Raw genomic sequence first — 20,423 nt, 5'->3', positions numbered from 1 at the left:
TGCAAAGGCTTACTCAAGTTTGTCAGCACAAGAGCCTGACACCACCGCCTCTTGTTTGCCCCTCACCACACCATGACAGCCCATTCCCTCCCCTGCCACCTGTGCCTGAGACATTCAGCTGAGCAGATCAGGTGCAGACAAGCCACAGACAGAGTCCTACAGGCTCGTGTCCCATTTTCTATTTATATATGCTCTCCACTCAATCTAATCAGTGTTCCGTGTCAGTGGTCTCTCATTCGTGCTGTGCCAATTGTTTGCACAATTGTGGAGAATATTATATGAATTTAGTTCATGCAAACATCTTGACTGGCTAATCTTGTAGCCAGCTTATCCCACATTAAGCATGTAGGGGTTGGCATCATATTAGTATGTGCAGCTAATCACACTAAAGGCAGTGTCACACAGGGCAAATTTCCCCCAGTATGCTGCCCATTTTTGCTGCCAGCTGGGCAAACTGAGCTGTCAGGAAGAATGGCATATGGCTGTGATACCAGACTTGCTGGGAGTATTTGAAATTAAATGACCACTGTACTACAAGCTGTACATGTTAAATAAAAATATATTGTGGTACTTTGAGTAAAACTGTCAACTATAAAACTTATAAAAATGAAGTATATGTGCCAGTGTGTGCTTGTGAAATTACTTACAGTGCTTATTTGACAACTGCAGCTGGGGAGATAAACAATGTGTTGTGATGGAGACCCGCACTAAGTTTTGCTGGAGTGTGAAAGCTCAACACATTAATTGAGCTATAGTGGATCTGGGCACCATGTTGGCTGTAGGACCTACTTGCGCTGTTGCCACCTCAACCCTGGGGCCCAGAGTGACTGACCATGGCCAGCAGGGTGCAGCCACGGCTTGTGGAGGCAGTGCTGCACAGCCTATATGAGCTGCCAAATAGAGCAAAAGATTTATTACAAGATGTCAACATAACAGCCCAGTCCCTGTCGATGCCAAACTTGCTGTGTCGCTGGTCTCACCAGCAAAACAGGCAGCATGCTTGCAGAAATTTGCCTTGTGTGATGCTGCCTTAAGTCCTCAGCCAGGCACTGCCTACAGTGGGACTTCCCAACACCCTACTGCTGGCTTGTTCACAGAGGAGATAGCAGGCACTTTTGAGGTGGTATTTATACCAGACAGAGTCCAGACTCCAGACTCAATGAAGTAGAATGGCTGCAGACTTGACCCTGATGGTAGGATTTCACATCAGAATGAGGCAGGCAGTCACAAGAACCATAAACAATGTCAAGGAAAATGAGATAAAGTGTAAATAGAGGAGCAATGTAAAATAGAAGTGGTTTGAAATGTTGAAGAGATGATACATCTTTCTAAACATGTGTTTTTTTTTTCCCTTCATTGTTGCACATCACCATCCTCCATTTCCCCTGCTCATGTAATCATATATTCTTTGTCCTTTTGGTTAATTTCTTGTGTGCTAATCTCTGGTCTCTTCCTGAATAATCAGCACAAGGCCATGTTTTATCACTAAGTCTCGCTGGTCTTCCCTCCTACTCACCTGTATTACTTTTTGTGCAGGTGAAGCAGTGAACTCTTGTTTGAAATCTGTGATTATGAATGTAGAATAGATATGTATGTTACCCTTTCCTTTTAACACTTTTCACTTTCATTACTTCTCCATTGCCAAGCTGATATTTATTTAGGAACAAGAAATGAACAAAAGATTTGAAGAATTAATAAATGGATACCTGCTCCCTTTACATCTTACTTTTCCCAGCTTGTAGGGTTACATAGATGTCTTGGCTGCCTCTCTTGGAGAATGTCAGACTGATGCATAAGTAGATGGAATTTCAGTGGATGCACTAAACACTGTAGTAATGATTCAATGTTTATTTCAGAAATCAAGGAGTACTGTGACGCACAGTCCCAAGAAGCCACTTGACCTGCAGCGGTAGCAGCAGCAGCAGCAGCAGTCATCACCACACTAACCAACACATTCTACAGAAAAGTCTTGTCATTCATGCAGAGGTTTATTTTACATTTACTTCTTAAATCCATATTATTAACATCAGTCAGTATTTTCTTTACAAATTGTGGCAGCCTTATACATCATTCATCTTTAATTTATGCCAGAAAGTTTGGGTGAGAATAAAAACTACATATTACAACAGTATCCAACAAAAAGTAGTTGTTGCCTTGCCATCTTAAGATTTAGTGTACGTTTAAAGATTTACCTGTGTTAATGTTTGGTCTAATCCTTCACGGTATCTCCTTGCCTTGGTGTGCTGAGGCTGCATGGGGATGAACTTGATAATTATGCAGACATACAGTATAAAAATTTCAGACTAAAGTGGGGGTTGCAACTTTCTTAAGGTTCTGGATTACTGGAGGCTTTGGCAACAATTACTTTGTTGGATGCCATTCCTGTGCACGTTATGAACCATCACGTCTTATCTTGGAGGTGAAGGTTTAGTATATAATCGTGAATTGGAAAAATACTTTTCTTGGAGGTTTTTAGTATATAATCGTAAATTGGAAAAATACTTTACTTTTAAAAAATCTTACAGCAAGTCCACATAAAAGTTAGCATACATTTATATGAAAATGTTACAAACATTTATATGAAAATGAGAGAAAAGATACTCAGTGATGTTATATATAGTGCATGACTTGTAGTGGGGATAACACTTGTATTGTCACTCTGGAAAGTCACACACTAACACCAAAAGCAATCAAGGAAATGCCAACATATATTCCATTTTTCTTTCTTTTTAGTAGATGGTTGCCTTGTGATGAAGGAACTTGCTCAAAAATATTTCCTAAAAATCTAAATGTTCACAAGTGAATGGTGAGTACGTTGTGAGAGAAAGATATGAACAGACAGGCAGGCAGGCATTTAAATGTAAATTAAATGTCAGTAACCTTTGGTAATGGTCAAAGAATTAATGGCGTGGAAGCTTGCGTGAAGTCCCTGATGAAAGATAAATATACCAGCCACTGGATTCACAAAACTCAACAGGATGACACCCCCCCCACCCATTGTAGTATTTGCTGGACTGGTAATTCCTTCTTCCATACTCATCACTCTCCTTCTCAGACCTGTACTTCCTCTTCTCGCTATCCCTTCTGCTGTCATCATGATCTCTGTGGTCACTGACAAACCTCCCTTGCCTGTGGTCAGAATATTCCCTCCTGTGATCCCTGTAATTCCCACGATCCCTATAATTCCCATGACCTCTGTACTCCCCTTGATCCCTGCAGCCTCCTTCCTTCCTGTAGTCTTGATGCCTAAAGTTGCCTCTGCACTGTCTGTTGCGGTCAAATCTGTCAGCAGGGAGTATTGGCGGCTTAGGCAGGCTCTTCTTGCAGTGCTGGAACATATCAAATACTGGTCATTTCATAGACAAGGAGCTGCTATAGAGTAGAGAGGAGGGATTCAGGGGATTCTGAACTTTGTTGGGATCTATGTACAGTAGAAACCTCAGTTCACAAACCAAAACAAGTTTTCCCATTTAAATTAATTAAAATACAATTAATCTATTCCAACCTCAGAAACTGCATTATTATTATTATTTTTTTCTTTCTTTCTTTCTTTTTTTTTTTTTTTGACAAGAATGAAGTTACAGTAACCACAGAAAGGTGTAAGTTTCTTGGACATCAGGCTATATCATGTCACTGATATGAAGGTCAGGTGCCTTCCCAGCTGTTTGACCTGGGAGCCCTTACCTTACTCCATCTCTAAATCACATGCCTTCATAAATTAATTAAGTCTGCCACTTCCTATTTCAACTTTCAGAATGGTTGGAAAGAGTTGTTTGAGAGGAAAAGACAAAATCTTGCCTTGCACCAGGCATGGGTTGGCTGGAAGGAAATATTTGAGCATAAAAGTCTATGTAAAATGGGGATTGTTGCACTACTCATGACAGCACATGCTTTCCAAATTCCACCTTGTGTCTGTGATCCAGGAATTCTTGACAACCTCACGTCTTATAAACCTGTCTAACAGATGCACTCTTTCTTTGGGCATCCAGACAATGGGACATGAGGTGAAATGTAATTGGACAACAGAGCACATACTGTTATGCAGAAAAATCCCTCCTTTACAGTCTTGCTCCAATATTTCCTTCCAGCCAGTGCATGTTTGGTGCAAGGCGAGATGGTGTCTTTTCTCTCCAATCATTATCATCTTTATAACCATCCTGAAAGTAAAGTAAAAAGAGGCAGGCTAAATAAGAAGGCATGCAATTTACTAGAGGTGGAATGGGGTAAAGGAGATCCAGGTCTAGCTCCTCTCCAACAGCTGGGAAGGCACCTGACTTGGGTGACTTGCCAGTGTGTGATAATCACAATGTTCACGGCAGGCATGCCAAAACACAAGTGTGTGTGTGCTTGCCAGCTGAGGGGGTCTGCAGGGTGTTTGTGCATTCACACACAGAAACACTGTTCAAGAACCATGGCAAAAATTCTTAAAAAATATTCATGAAGTGATTTGTTCATAAATAGGAATGTTCACGAACCGAGGTTCCACTGTGTGTAGTTTAAGGTGTAGTTGTGTGGTGCACTTCAAAGAAATTAAATTGGAGGAAGAATGTTAGGGCTATGCTTTCAGTGACAGTTAGTGACTGGAAATATTTATATTTAAGAAGGATAATGATGAGCATACTTGAGTGATGCAAGCAGATGAAGAATTGTCACCACCAGTGTCAGGGAAGCAGTAAAAATATTGCCTGTGAATGATGAGAGGAAAAGGTAGAGTGATGTCTGACCAACACCTAATGGAGGGAGGGAATTTTTGCGAGTAGATTTAAGATGAATGAGAGCAGGAAAAGCTGACAGAAGTGCTGAACAAGTAAGGTGAAAGGTGATAGAGTAATAGGAGAAGAGAATCACAGGGAGGTGGAAGGATAGAGTAAAAGAAGTCCAGCCAGCACATCTTGACATGATTGGTGAGTTGCATGTGGCCAACTAGCATGTTAGTTATTTTTACCACTGTATTCACCACAGAGAAGCTGCATGCCAAAAATACCTACTAAATGGCAATACTCAAGTTCTTCCCACTTGCTTTGATTGACAATATGGGTCGGTTTTAATTACTTTTCTTGAGAAATATGTGCCTTTTTATGAAGTATCACTTACCTCATCCCATCTGCAGCATTTTGTGATGCATGCATATACAAGTGCACAAATTTCTCGTGATGTCAAAGACTTACACAGAGTGACTGTATGGTACAAATCAGGACTGCATACAAGAAAATGTGCCAGCAAACTGGAGTAAACTGAGTTACAGTACATCACCTGGCTTCTAGGTTTGAGGCTTCTGGAGAGCATGATATGCTCCGCCACTCACACTGACATCCAGAAGAATCATGGGGTTCTGTTCCTTCAGCTGTCTTGCTCCAATAATGATGGGATTTTCCTCTAACTGCCACTATGTGTCAGCCAAAGTCCCACCACTTAACCTTAGGACGACATACTCCACACAGTGTTTGTGGCAGGAAATATCACACTTTCCACAACCCTCAAACTTCTGTTCTAATGTGATCTATGGGAGAGTGGGCGTGCTTACAGATGGAATGAATCAACAAAGTGTGTGTGTGTGTGTGTGTGTGTGTGTGTGTGTGTGTGTGTGTGTGTGTGTGTGTGTGTGTGTGTGTGTGTGTGTGTGTGTGTGTGTGTGTGTGTGTGTGTGTGTACACACATGCTTTATCTTGGCTATTTTCCTTTGTTGAGACTGCCTGTGAACTGTGCAAATTTTCTCTGCCTGGAGGAAAGATAAAATAAGCTACACATCAAACAGTGTGAACTGATTTGCATGGGTAATATACAATAGCAGCAAACACCCATATTGATCTGGTGGTGGATTACAAGCAGTTTTCTTTTTAAAAACTCTTACAGTTCACTTGCTGCTGCTCCCACTGGCCACTGATTGTGTCTAGGTTATGCAGTCATGCCTGCTGACTCACCAGTGGAGACGTGATGCAAGTCAGTGACGTGATATGAAACACAGGCATATGAATGAGTTGTGTAAATAACTGGTCTATTTCTTTAAACTATTTTTTTTTCTAAAAGTTAATACTTTGATATCATACATTATGTTTTCATACCAATATTTTCAAAAGATAGGGGAAGGAGGCAGAGAGCATGCAGAGAGCACAACTTGCAGATCAGCTTGGCTTCAGCAACTATACTCCTTTGTGACTGAATATCCATCCCAGTGATGTGAAGTAATTTTCATTACTCTAGGCTGATATCTTAACAAAAGAGGCAGATGAAACAAAGCATCCACACTTGAGCATGCACACACATTAAGCTGATGTCTCAATAAAAAAAGGAAAGCTGAAACAAAGCACCACACATGTGTAACAACAGACATACACACTACCTCTGTAAACTGGTTATCCTCCTCAGTATAATGAGAGGTTGCTTCCTCCTCCAGCTCAGCCAGAAGCTCGAGGTCGAGAGGCACCATGTCCTACCTGTCTTGTGCCATTGTGCTAAAACTGCTGGTGCTTGGGAAGGCCAATGAGGAGTCTGAAACTGAGTGTTTTCATTTAATACAGATAGAGGGAAGTCTGGTGAAAGTTGGTAGTACAGTGGAATGTGAACCAACTGGTATTAAAAAAAAGAATACTGCACTGGTGGCTGACAGAGAAGCAAGACATACAGCTGTTACAAGTTAGGTGTTTTGAATATTATACTGCTTCAGAAGATAAGCAGAAGTAGAATGAAACTGCATGAAAGAAGTATGAAGAGAAAAGGGAGAAATATAGAATGCTTTTAACGAATGCAGAGCTGGTTATACAAGGAAGTCTACTGCCTCCTCACAGGAGGAGGCAGTAGACACCTGCTGAAACGATAATTACTCCCAGTGAGGTCTAAAGCACTGTTCAGGGGGTGCTGTGAACTTATCATTAAACCCAGCTGTGACCTCACTGAACGTTTCCCTTTGTGTCTCACAACACAAGGGGGCAGTCACAGCCTGCCCTCTAAAGACAACTCTCTTCCTCCACACAAACCTACAAGCACCTAATAACACACACACCCTTCACTCAAAAATTTTTAAATCATGGCGACTCCTACACCAGCCTCGGAGTCCCCATCTGGGGAGGGGACCATAAATGTCCCCAGGTCGGACTGTCTTTTTGTCGACGACCCTAAGTGTCTTGACAGCCCCCTCAACTTTTTCTTCATTAACTTCTGCAACATTCGCGGTCTAAGATCTAATTTTCAATCTGTAGAACACCACCTCTCCTCTTCTAAACCTCATCTTTTCCTCACCGAAACTCAGGTTTCTGAGGCAACTGACAGTAGCCCCTTTTCTGTTCCCTCCTACTTTCTCTATCCTCATTTTCGATCCAAAGCTGGATGCTGCGTTTATGTGCGCAATGACTTAATCTGGTCTCGTGCCCACGCTCTTGAATCTTCCGAGTTTTCCACTATCTGGCTACGACTACAGAGTCACTCTCATACTAAATTTATCTGTGCTGTATACCTCTCACCTAACTCCTCTGACTATAAGAAATTCTTTGACTACTTAACTTCCAAAGTGGAGCACATTCTGACCCTCTTCCCTTTTGCAGAGATCTCCATTCTTGGAGACTTCAATGTTCACCACCAGCTTTGGCTTTCCTCTCCCTTCACTGACCATCCTGGTGAACTAGCCTACAACTTTGCTATCCTCCACAACCTAGAGCAATTGGTGCAACACACTACTCGTATTCCTGACCGTCTTGGAGATACGCCCAACATTCTTGACCTTTTCCTGACCTCTAATCCTTCTGCTTATGCTGTCATCCTTTCTTCTCCGTTGGGCTCCTCTGATCACAATCTCATATCTTTATCTTGTCCTATCACTCCAATCCCTCCTCAGGATCCCCCTAAGCGAAGGTGCCTCTGGCGTTTTGCCTCTGCTAGTTGGGGGGACCTGAGGAGGTATTTTGCTGATTTTCCTTGGAATGACTACTGCTTCCGTGTCAGAGACCCGTCTTTGTGTGCTGAGCGCACAACAGAGGTGATAGTGTCTGGCATGGAGGCATACATTCCTCAGTCTTTTTCTCGTCCTAAACCTTCTAAATCTTGGTTTAACACAGCTTGTTCTCGTGCTATACATGATAGAGAGGTGGCCCACAAAGCCTTGCATCACCAGAATCTCATGCACTTTATATTTCTGCCCGGAACCATGTCAAGTCTGTTCTCCAACTAGCCAAAAACTCTTTCATTAACAGAAAATGTCAAAACCTTTCAAGATCTAACTCCCCTCGTGATTTCTGGCATCTAGCCAGAAATCTCCAATAACTTTGCTGCTTCTTCTTTCCCTCTTCTATTTCAACCAGATGGCACCACTGCTATCACATCTATTTCTAAAGCTGAACTCTTTGCTCAAACCTTTGCTAAAAACTCTACCTTGGACGATTGTGGGCTTGTTCCTCCCTCTCCTCCACCCTCTGACTACTTCATGCCACCTATTAAAATTCTTCGCAATGATGTTTTCCATGCCCTCGCTGGCCAAAACCCTCAGAAGGCTTATGGACCTGATGGGGTCCCTCCTATTGTTCTCCGAAACTGTGCCTCCGTGCTTGCACCTTGCCTAGTCAAACTCATCTCTGTCTGTCAACATCTACCTTTCCTTCTTGCTGGAAGTTTGCCTACATTCAACCTGTTCCTAAAAAGGGTGACTGTTCTAATCCCTCAAACTACTGTCCTATTGCTTTAATTTCCTGCCTATCTAAAGTTTTTGAATCTATCCTCAACAGGAAGATTCTTAAACATCTATCACTTGACAACCTTCTATCTGATCGCCAGTATGGGTTCCGTCAAGGCCGCTCTACTGGTGATCTTCTGGCTTTCCTTACTGAGTCTTGGTCATCCTCTTTTAGAGATTTTGGTGAAACTTTTGCTGTTGCCTTGGACATATCAAAAGCTTTTGATAAGAGTCTGGCACAAAGCTTTGATTTCCAAACTATCCTCCTACGGTTTCTATCCTTCTCTCTGTAACTTCATCTCAAGTTTCCTTTCTGACCGTTCTATTGCTGCTGTGGTAGACGGTCACTATTCTTCTCCTAAATCTATTAACAGTGGTGTTCCTCAGGGTTCTGTCCTGTCACCCACTCTCTTCTTATTATTCATTAATGATCTAAACCAAACTTCTTGTCCTATCCACTCCTACGCTGATGATACCACCCTGCACTTTTCCACGTCTTTTCATAGACGTCCAACCCTTCAGGAGGTAAACATTTCACGCAGGGAAGCCACAGAACGCCTGACTTCTGATCTTTCTAAAATTTCTGGTTGGGGCAGAGCAAACTTGGTATTGTTCAATGCCTCAAAAACTCAATTCCTCCATCTATCAACTCGACACATCCTTCCAGACAACTATCCCCTCTTCTTCAATGACACTCAACTGTCCCCCTCTTCTACACTGAACATCCTCGGTCTGTCCTTTACTTATAATCTGAACTGGAAACTTCACATCTCATCTCTAGCTAAAACAGCTTCTATGAAGTTAGGTGTTCTGAGACATCTCCGCCAGTTTTTCTCACCCCCCCAGCTGCTAACTCTGTACAAGGGCCTTATCCATCCATGTATGGAGTATGCTTCACATGTCTGGCGGGGTTCCACTCAAACTGCTCTTCTAGACAGGGTGGAATCAAAAGCTTTTCATCTCATCAACTCCTCTCCTCTAACTGACTGTCTTCAGCCTCTCTCTCACCGCCGCAATGTTGCATACCTAGCTGTCTTCTACCGCTATTTTCATGCTAACTGCTCTTCTGATCTTGCTAACTGAATGCCTCCCCTCCTTCCACAGCCTCGCTGCATGAGACTTTCTTCTTTCTCTCACCCCTATTCTGTCCACCTCTCTAACGCAAGAGTTAACCAGTATTCTCAATCATTCATCCCTTTCTCTGGTAAACTCTGGAACTCCCTGCCTGCTTCCGTATTTCCATCTTCCTATGACTTGAATTCCTTCAAGAGGGAGGTTTCAAGACACTTATCCATCAATTTTTGACCACTGCTTTGACCCTTTTATGGGACTGCCATTTCAGTGGGCATTTTTTTATTAGATTTTTGTTGCCCTTGGCCAGTATCCTTCCTACATAAAAAAAAAAAAAAAAAAAAAAAAACAGCACTGCGTGGGGCTGCAGCATGTAATGTGAGAGCAGGTGAGAGAAGGAAATGAACTGTAATAGAAGTGGTGTCTGCAAAACACATGTGGAAATAATACATCTGACCTGGATCAAGTGAGGAATGAGAAGGCAACAATGAAAAACTGGAAGAGGCAACCAATGCTACAAATTATATGTAAAGCTGCACACTGTAAAAGTAGACTGAATCTTGTTGCCTCTAGTGTTTAGCTTCAGCCTGCTTCAATAGGGAGACTGCCTGCCTCTGTGTTTAGGACACTGCACTGTTCAAAAAGACATAAGCACAAAACTGTTATTTGTTAATGATGATTTATCAATATAAATAAAAGATATATACATTTTAATATTTCCAGTCTATTACTTTACTTAATTTTACTTGGAGAGAGAGAGAGAGAGAGAGAGAGAGAGAGAGAGAGAGAGAGAGAGAGAGAGAGAGAGAGAGAGAGAGAGAGAGAGAGAGAGAGAGAGAGAGAGAGAGAGAGTCTTGGAATTATAAAGTTGGCAGCAAAAACAATGACAAAATTTTCAAGTGTCAATCAACATCTGCATGCCATCCAATCACTTAGCCTTGATCTCAGGTGATTAAAAAATGATCACGAGGAAAACAATAATAATAATTTAGTATTACCCCTTAAGAAAACTGCAGAAACAAACCTATCACTCATGTAAACTCACTCATGTGGTTCTTCCATGGACCACATGCCCCTCCTATTTTTATTTTTTTTTTTGTTTATTTGTTTTCATGATTTATCTAAAGGATAATAGCTAGATATTATTACTGTTTCTTTATTCATATATATATATATATATATTTTAAATTAGCTTAGGGCAAAGCTGACCAAAAAGGTGATTACAAATATTTTTAGTGCAAAATTTTAGGTGATGGCAAGATTTAAGGGTGCACCATTAAAAGAAGGAAGGAGGCAGCAGGCACAGCTTCTACATCAGCTATGCATACACCAACTGCAGTTACTTGGACACACTGCAAACTGAATGCAAACTGAACACAACTCCAACAAGATAGAAGCAAACATTCTGACCACTACAACATCATACTTCAAAGGTAAATATTAGCTAATAAATTCTGTTCCAACTTTTGCATACTTACATTTCTCAGTGACCAGTTTCTCTAGAATGAATCCATAGAAACCCTCCAAGGAAGCTTTGAAGTGGGTTGTGCTGGCTTTGGTTTCTGGTTCAAATATCCTGGAAAAGAAAAAAAAAGCAGTCAGGTGGATCTGGTCTCTGGTTCAAGGAAAATCAGTTCATATCAACTAACTTTGGTTTCTGGTTCAAATATCATCTAATGGAAAATAAGCTATCAGCTAACTTTGGTATCTGGCTCAAATATCATGTAAAGGAAAAAAGTATCAGTCTTGCACCACTGAGAAACACTGACTGATAGAAGAAGTGTTCAGAAAACTTTACACCCACAATGACAACTGGAGCAAGGTTCTTCAAAGTAAGGGAGCCTCCCTGCACTATGCACAATAACTGAGCATGTATAACACCAATATAAGTATGGTTGGGTGGCCATTTTTGCTGTGATATCAAAGCACAGAGCACACCACCTCCTCGGTTTGGGTAACCCAAATCACCCAAGTCACCCGAGTCATGCAAAGAGAGCGTTCAGTTGAGAACTGGGTGACCCGGGTAACCCAAGTCACTTAACTTAACGCACCCCTGGTCTCTGACATGGAAGCTGTGGCCATTCCAAGGAAAATCAGCAAAATACCTCATCAGGTCCCCCAACTAGCAGAGACAAAATGCCAGAGGCACCTCTGCTTAGGAGGATCCAGAGGAGGGATTGGAGCAATAGAACAAGATGCAGATATGAGACTGTGATTGGAGGAGCCCAATGGAGAAGAGAGGATGACAACATAAGCAGAAGGATTAGAGGTCAGGAACAAACACATAACTAACAAAACACATGTTTGAGTGCAGCTCACCTCTCCCACTCCTGAGCAGCCTGACCTCCTGACAGTCACCAAGTCAAAAGCAAGGTCAGCAGGGTTCCTGAGGGTCTGGACCATGAGGTGGGGGTGTCCCAGGATGGTCACCAGCTGGGATGCCTCAGACAGTGGAATGGAGATGTTTACAAAGTTATCCCATGAGTTCTCTGTGAGTTTGGCACCACAGGAGCAACACAACACATAGTCTGTGAGGAACACCAGTTGTTAACACCACCCAGGAACACCACCACTCACCAGTCAAAAATCATGGTCAGTACTCATTATCCTAAGAGACATTCTATTTTACCAGTCAAATACATAAAGTCACCCAAGACGCACCTTCAATCACCAGTCACCAGTCACACTCCTCAGGCACCACTCATCAATCAAGATCCTCATCATTACTCACTATCCTAAATGACATCCTAAGTCACCAGTCTACTCTGAAATTCTTAGTCACCAGTCTCCAGTCAATAGTTAATAGTCTGACATTCTTAGTCACCATTTTGACATTCCCAGACGTCAGTCATCAGTCCAGTGATTATTACTATGACTGTCACTTGAGACCCTCTTATGAACAGAATGCATGCATCAAAATGTCTTCATGTGAAATGTCACTTAGTGCAGAAAGGCATTAAAAACATTTTCAATTTACAGGAAAGATTCACATGTAAGAGCAGGAATCAAAGATGAACATGAACACGCTTTACAAAATACTGGAATGGTAGCAATGTTCCCTCCCACAGTAGGTTGACCAGGTAATGAATGTGTTACACAGGCTGTGATATCATTCCATACATACAGGAAATTCTTTACAAAAGAGAGGACTTTACTTTGGAGAATGCTTCACTAAATATAATGAGCTCATTACTCTCACTTCAAAAGCCAGTGAGGCTTATTTCGTGAAAAGACAAAGGCAAAAATTCTTTCATCTATTTAATTTACTTAAACTAAGATAGAAAATATATTCTGTCCTTTTTCAGTAACAATAAGAAACACTAGTCTTTAGTAATTCCTAGTGAAGGAGAGTCACTGCACTACTACTGGGACGACTCAACCACAAGAGGCGTCATGATTCCAGTTTTCATTTTCAATATTATGTTTCATTTTCAATGTTATCCTTGACTTGAATTATTGCTGACACATTTTTGTTTCCAGAAGGTTTAATACTCTGTTTTCCTGTTGATATGAAAAAAAAAAAAACTGTTTGGGGAAAGTTTAATTAATATGGTGATAGAAAATATCTTAAATATATTTGAGGAAGTGTCAAGAACATTATGAGAGCACCAGTCAGCAGCCACATTAGAAGGGAAAGAGGCTCAGGGTGTGACTTCCAGATCACCTCAGCCTGCACTGACTGTAAATATAGGAGGATTTATATCCTTACAAGACACTTAACCCTGTAAGACAACTATACTCTATTCAAGAAATTTATAAATACATTCCCTCCTACTAGGTGGTGGCATGTCAGGCTCTGGACTCATCTCTACTGGCTAATGACTTCCTGGACCATGGTGGGTTTACCCTGAATTTGGTGACTTTCAGGCACTGTCTTCCACAGCCTCCCACAGCACAAACACCTCAATAATTCCCTTATTAATTCTTACACCTCCATAATTTCTTCTTCTTGATATCTTTTCCCTAGTCTCTATAGAGTCATTGTTCTTGCCAGCTCTCCTCCAAGCATAGTCATATATATTTTCCTTTGACAATTGTTTCTGTCTCAAGTCCTTCCTTACACAGTCTATCCATATAAGGTTTAGTTTTCCTCTTGCTCTCCTGCCTTGCACCTCTATCTCCATCACACTTCTCCTGACATATGACTCTTTCCTTCTCTTCACATGGCTAAAACACTGCAGCCTTTTTTTCCTGTGTCCTTTGAAATATCTCCACTAGTTTTACATTTTCTTCATATCCAAGCTCGAAATTAATGACCCATGTATCTATCTGTCCATCTGTCCATATACCAGGTTGGCAATCCCACACAGGGTGGCCCAGACAAAGCACCATCCGCTCATACACACATCATTCACACTCTTAGTCCTATCAGCCCCTAATGGAGAGGCTATTCACCTAATATAGTATAAAATAACTATAACAATCTCAGTGCCACATAATCAGTTGGCTTGGTGCTTCAAACACAGAATATTAAACCAACAGGAATGAAGGAGTAAATGAGATGAAAAGATAATGATAAAAGATGTCTCTACTCTCTTCCTCCCTCAGGTCTTTACTTAGGGAATATAACAAGGATGACATGAGCAAAATCCTTAGGTTCAGTGATCAGGATAGGACAAGAAATAGTGGGTTCAAGCTTGATAAAGCTAGCTTTAAATGAGATACAAAGGAAAAAGTTTTCAAATATAGTGGTTGATAAATAGAACAGACTCAGTAATCTGGTTGTTAGTGCTGAGTCGTTAGGAAGCTTTAAAAGAAAACTAAACAAACTTGTGGAAGGGGATGATGGGTGGAAATAGGCAGGCATGTTTCATACAGGCATTGTCATGTTAAGGACTGATGGCTGCCTGCAGCTTCCCCTATTTTCTTATGGCTGTTAATGTCCTGTCAATATGGAGCTTTTAAAAGAAAACCAGATAAATTCAGGTATGGGGATGATAGTAGAAATCAGAAGGCATTTCTAACAGGAAATGCCAACTGTGGGTTGATAGATCCTTGCAGCTTCCCTTGTATTCTTGTTCCCATGTACTCACCCTCCATCCTCTTAATGTTGTGAAGGAGTTCCTGCAGGCGAGACTCAGCATTGGGAGAGTCCATCTTATTCACCATAAGGAGTGCTGGCTTACTCAGCAGGTCAGGTGAATACAGCTCCAACTCCTGTGTGTACAGGTGTGGAGGAGTAAGTACAAAGGAATATAAATGAAGGAAAAAGAGCAGCAGATTTCTTGGCCCTTATGAGACTTTGTGGTAAGATGCAAAGGAACAGGAAAAAAAGAGCTGTGGATTTCATGGGCCTCATGACGATGCCTGCGATAAGGTACAAATTAACTCAAGAGGTAAAAGAGTAGATCTGTTGGCCTTTTTTTTCTTTTGCGGGAGAGGGATGTTTGTCATAAACTGCACTAATTAAAGTAAAGATGAAGTGTGTGTGTGTGTGTGTGTGTGTGTGTGTGTGTGTGTGTGTGTGTGTGTGTGTGTGTGTGTGTGTGTGTGTGTGTGTGTGTGTGTGTGTGTGTGTGTGTGTGTGTGTGTGTGTGTGTGTGTGTGTGTGTGTGTGTGTGTGTGTGTGTGTGTGTGTGTGTGTGTGTGTGTGTGTGTGTGTGTGTGTGTGTGTGTGTGTGTGTGTGTGTGTGTGTGTGTGTGTGTGTGAAGTGTGTGAGTGAGTGAAGGGTAAGTGCATGACAGGCTGTCCCTGTGATGTCATGCCTTGGGGCAGTGGTTTCCAACCTTTTTGAATTCTTGCCCCCCCTTCATTAAATGACAAGTTCCCTGCACCCCCTCCACTCTGGTTTAAATCCTGCTATTTACTGTCATAGTCGGCACAAGTCAGAGATAAAAAATTATACAATACATAATTATGTATGTATACCAATTATGTATTCCATCAGAATCAATAATGTTGACATATAATCATCTACTAAGTAATTTTTCTACTTTATGAAGTGCTTACGCCCCCCCCTGGCAGCCCTTCGTGCCCCCTTAGGGGGCCGCGCCCCACAAGTTGGAAACCACTGCCTTGGGGCATCATGCAAACTCTGAGACACTGGTCTGGAGACAGGATGAGGCAGGATGAATCAACCAGGAGAGGGTTTCACAGGAGATCACGTCTTTGTCAGGACTCACAGAAACATGAGTTACCACTCAGGCCAAGGTGGTCATCATGACCCGAGTGGATTTTGGTTGACCGACTGTCCTGTCACTGCCACAAAGACTCGGCTTCCAACATGACTCAAACTTGGGATCACAAATTCACATCCATGTGTTTACCAGCAGGGTGTGTCTGACATCCCCAAGGAAGCCACAAGCCAGACACTCATTGTAGGCTAGATGTCAACACTGTACAGAGTTTCCCCAAGTCATGATAGAGTTCTGTTCCAACATCATGTCATAAATTGATAAAAACAGAATCAAAACTAAAACGTTTTGTCCACATACAACCATAAATGCACAGAATCAGTATTAAGAGCACTAGCAAATAACTCTCCTATTAGTTAAAATGAGACAGGGACTGCCACGTGTAAGCCTGGTCGCTTCTTGCAGCTTCCCTTATTTCTTATGTTCTTATGTTCTTATGAGAGTAAAGCTGCCAATCAACACAACACAACAGCAAGTCAAAACAGTAAACACACAGACATCACATTCACCCAAAGTTCCTCAGCCCCACACACCCCTGCAGGGCACTGGGCACCCACACACTCACCCTGTTGACCAGCATGACATTCTCGGTGGGTGAGCGGTATGGCTGTTTGGGTGACAGCCGGAAGCCGTTGATGTCCACCACAAAGAGGAGGAAGTGTGTCCGCTCCACGTGGCGCAGGAAGCGGTGCCCCATCCCCACGTTGGCCCAGGCACCCTCAATGAGTCCTGGCAGGTCAGCGATGGTCAGCCGCCGCATGTCACTGTACTCCACCACACCCAGGGTCGGCTGCAGCGTCGTGACTGGTGGAGGGAACAAAGTATAACGTTAGAAATTTAAATGATGAGTTATTTCAAGAGAGCAGCATAAAATTAGGCTTATAATGTGCTGTTTTGTTTCTCTTCAGTTGATTTTGCATTTTGTGTTTGTCTGATATGTTGTATCTGTACTATTTTAATAATAATAATAATAATAATAATAATAATAATAATAATAATAATAATAATAATAATAATAATAATAATAACAATAATAATAATCTATTTATCTATCTATCTATTGTTACAAGTTCCTAGTTAACCAAAGTTGGAGTCAGGTCATGAGCTTGGGATGAATTGTGGCTGGCCAATGGAAATGTACATGCCAGGCCCAGGTGGACTTAACCTAAGCCCAGGTCGGGGGTAAAGCTGACAGATATTCTTGGTCGGCTGTAGTGAGCTGTGTTGTGCCTCTGCTTGGGACTGGTGGGTTTGCTTGTAGCTGCTACACTCTATGCAATGGATAAGTACATGTACCTTCAGTTTTCATGATACTTGTCTTGGTTTATTCAGTGAGAGCAGTTATGTTATTTAATGCTGTTTTGTGGTGGTGGTTTTGGTGAAGTGCTTTGTGGTTTGTCAGTGATTATCAACCATTGTGAGTTTATGGTGTATGTTATTATTTCCTGTTGGATGGAGGAGTGTATTGGTGACAAGTGGAATAACAAGTGACTGTTGCTAGTCTAGTAGTGAATCATGAGAGTACTTAATCTGTTTGTCAAACTGCTGTGATGTAACATCTGCTGGCCTGTCTATCCCTTCATTTTTCAATAGGCAGCTTTGTTTGCTATAAATTGTTCAATATATTAAGATAAAGTTTACAAGCACTTGATTTCCTTTTACCCCTGACCTGAGTTATGCAATGGATGATGTTCTTGTCTTAAAGTGAACATAACAACCTTGAGTCAGGTTATCCAAACTTGCTTATTCACTTGGCCAACTGCCTCCATCTCATAATATTATCTATGCTGATAAGGAGAAATAATGTGTAATAATAATAATAATAATAATAATAATGATAACAACAATAATAATCTATCTAAATAAAATAAAATTCATAAAATAAAATAAAATGTACTACTACTACTACTACTACTACTACTAATAATAATAATAATGATAATAATAATAACAATAATAATACAGATTTCATTGAATTATTTTTTATATGCTTCTCCTCTAATTAATTTCTGTATTCAGTTTTATTACAGTGCTCGTCATAAACATTGTCGCCGGAGAAAACGGTATCCGTTTGAAGGATCAAAACGCACGCGCTTTTCTTGGCGGGCATCAGGTGCTTTAAATTTAATTCCCCTGATTCATTGTGGTGTTCTTGGGTAACACCACGAGGCTCCCCACCCCATGGTAGGAAAAGCATCCCCATACCATCAACGAATCAGGGAACCTGACGGCAGGAGCTAGGCAGGAGCAGTGTAGCGGGGGTCAAGGGGATCGCTGCCTGGGCGCCGGTACACGCGACCTTGACTGCTGGCTGTCACTATGAATCTTGACTCGTCGCTCCACAGCACGCCACGCCACTGCTCGATAGTCCAGTCCTTCATCCTGTCACAAAATGCAAGTCTCTTCTCTTGCTGGGCTACAGAAACCACAGGCTTGGGGCGCGCTGCATAACTCAGGTACTGGAGGTCGTCGTGGATACAGCGCGATAATGTCCTCACAGACACATTACTCAGCAATCCAAAGTTGTCTTCCCTTATTTTTCTGGCTGATACTCATGGATTGCGTTCAAGTTCAAGGTGTACCACCCTCAGGGTTCGTAGGGAAGTTTTGCGGGTGTTTCCTGGTAGTTTCCTCTTCGCGGGTATTTTGTTGCCGCCCATTTCAGCCATGCGCCTCACGTATCGTTGAACTTGACGGACACTGACACCCGTCTGGTCAGAGATAGCCCGTGTGGAGTGCCCAGCCTTGTGGAGAGATGAGATGGCTACGATGTCATCCCGTGACAACATCTGGTAGCGCACCATTGTGCAGGACAACAGCTAAACAGGAGAGTAACTGCACGCCAGTGTGGGGGGGTGGCGCGGGAGGACAGCAACAAAACACCCCCCAATCAGAGTGATTGACAGGCGCCTGTCACTTCTTCCCACCTTGGCAAGCTGCCCAACACCCCGGGTGAGGTGCCAGATGTGTGATAACTGAATTTAAAGCACCCGAGGCCCGCCAAGGAAAGCGCGCGCGTTTTGATCATTGAAACGGACACCGTGGTCTCCCGCGACAATGTTTATGGCGAGCACTGTACATGCATGTCATGTTTATGAAGCAATCACTTGTACCTAAAAAAGTACTTTCTACATAACTTTCATGAGCCCAAGACAGATTAGCAAAGTAGAGGCATGAAAAATATTCATAGTTGTCTAGTCTTGGGAATGGTTCTCTGTTTCCTTGGGCAGGCTGTGGCTCAGAGGCAGGAGATGAAAATGATGAATTGTATGAACTATGGGAATACTTCTAGCCTGAAGTGTGGTGACAGACAGACAAACATATTTATGGACAAAGAGAGAGAGAGAGAGAGAGAGAGAGAGAGAGAGAGAGAGAGAGAGAGAGAGAGAGAGAGAGAGAGAGAGAGAGAGAGAGAGAGAGAGAGAGAGAGAGAGAGAGAGAGAGAGAGAGAGAGAGAGAGAGAGAGAGAGAGAACATATAGTAAGAAGACATGAAACAGTATAAAGTAAAGGCAATGAGCAGTACAGTCAAAAAATCAAGCAAACATGAGGCAGAGTGAAGTGGAGATCATGTGAACAAGGAGAGAGAGGTGCAGAACACTCACAGGGGTAGCTGGCCACCTTGGGTCTGGCCCTGGAGATGGCCCACAGCAGTGTGGACTTGCCAGCATTAGGGAAGCCCACCAGACCCACATCGGCCAACAGCTTCAGTTCCAGCTTCACAATGTGTCCCTGTGGATGCGGGAACATAGGAACATGAGAACATATCATCAAAAGGGATAGTGCAAGAAGCCAGCAGGTTTGTACATAGTTTTTCTCACCCCAACAGCTGCTAACTTTGCACAGATGCCTTATCTGTCCATGCACAGAGTACATTTTGCATGTATGAGAGGAGGTTTCCATTTCAAGACACTTGTCCTCCAATTATTGATGATCCTTATTGACCTCTCTTTAGGGACTGGCATTCTAGTGAGCCTTTTTTTTCCTTTTTAACCTTTTGTTGCTGTTGGCCAGTGACCCACTTACATAAAAACAAATAAATAAATAAATAAATAAACCAAGGAACTGCCAGTGTTCCTGATGCCCCACCAGTACCCCACCTGTCCCTTCTGCCCATTGTACTGGTTGCTGGGGTTGCTGCTCTGCCCACCTCGAGCCACCAACACCTTGTCCCCTGCACAGTTTATCTCACCTGAAAAAAAAAATAAATAAATAAAGGAAGAAAAGATAAAAATCACATCTTAACTTAGGGAAATATTTCTACTGATTGCAGCTTAACTATCCTACACACACACACATACACACTAACAACTGATTACTGAGTCCATTCCATTCATCCACCAGTCTAGTTCAGAACCAATTCCTTCCTATCAATAAAAAAAAGTTTTCCTAACTAGAGATCAAAGAGAAAATAAAGACAGGGTGAAAAAGGAAAAGGGTGAGAGTGCCATCAGGAAAAAGGTGAGAGTGGCATCCTCACCCAGCAATTTCTGGTGCTGCTCGAGCCAGACGGTGGTGCCTGTAGGGACAGGAATGGTCAGCTCAGCGCCAGCCTCCCC

At 42.2% G+C, this 20,423-nt stretch overlaps 2 protein-coding genes across 5 annotated transcripts in view; one reads left to right on the top strand and one right to left on the bottom strand.

Annotated features, from left to right (window-relative positions):
* LOC135097328 (cytosolic Fe-S cluster assembly factor nubp1-like) overlaps nucleotides 1-2,029 on the top strand; it is a 12,282-nt gene extending 10,253 nt beyond the window's left edge. For all 4 annotated transcript variants that reach the window (XM_063999121.1, XM_063999122.1, XM_063999123.1 and 1 more), the window contains one exon: nucleotides 1,857-2,029. The gene's annotated coding sequence lies outside the window, so the exon portion shown is untranslated. The remainder of the gene's footprint in view (nucleotides 1-1,856) is intronic.
* Nucleotides 1,836-20,423, bottom strand: LOC135097319 (GTP-binding protein 10-like; the record flags this gene model as incomplete). Its single annotated transcript, XM_063999109.1, has 9 exons — nucleotides 1,836-3,329; nucleotides 6,341-6,495; nucleotides 11,209-11,306; nucleotides 12,050-12,258; nucleotides 14,764-14,887; nucleotides 16,431-16,669; nucleotides 19,470-19,596; nucleotides 19,965-20,056; nucleotides 20,345-20,423. Coding segments are annotated over 7 exons (879 nt in total), but the record flags the coding sequence as incomplete, so codon positions are not given.

The sequence above is a fragment of the Scylla paramamosain genome, unplaced genomic scaffold (assembly GCF_035594125.1).
Source record: "Scylla paramamosain isolate STU-SP2022 unplaced genomic scaffold, ASM3559412v1 Contig17, whole genome shotgun sequence".
In the NCBI taxonomy this organism is placed as follows: Eukaryota; Metazoa; Arthropoda; class Malacostraca; order Decapoda; family Portunidae; genus Scylla; species Scylla paramamosain.
The sequence above is the reverse complement of the archived record's forward strand: the minus strand, read 5'-3'. Positions and strand labels throughout refer to the sequence as shown.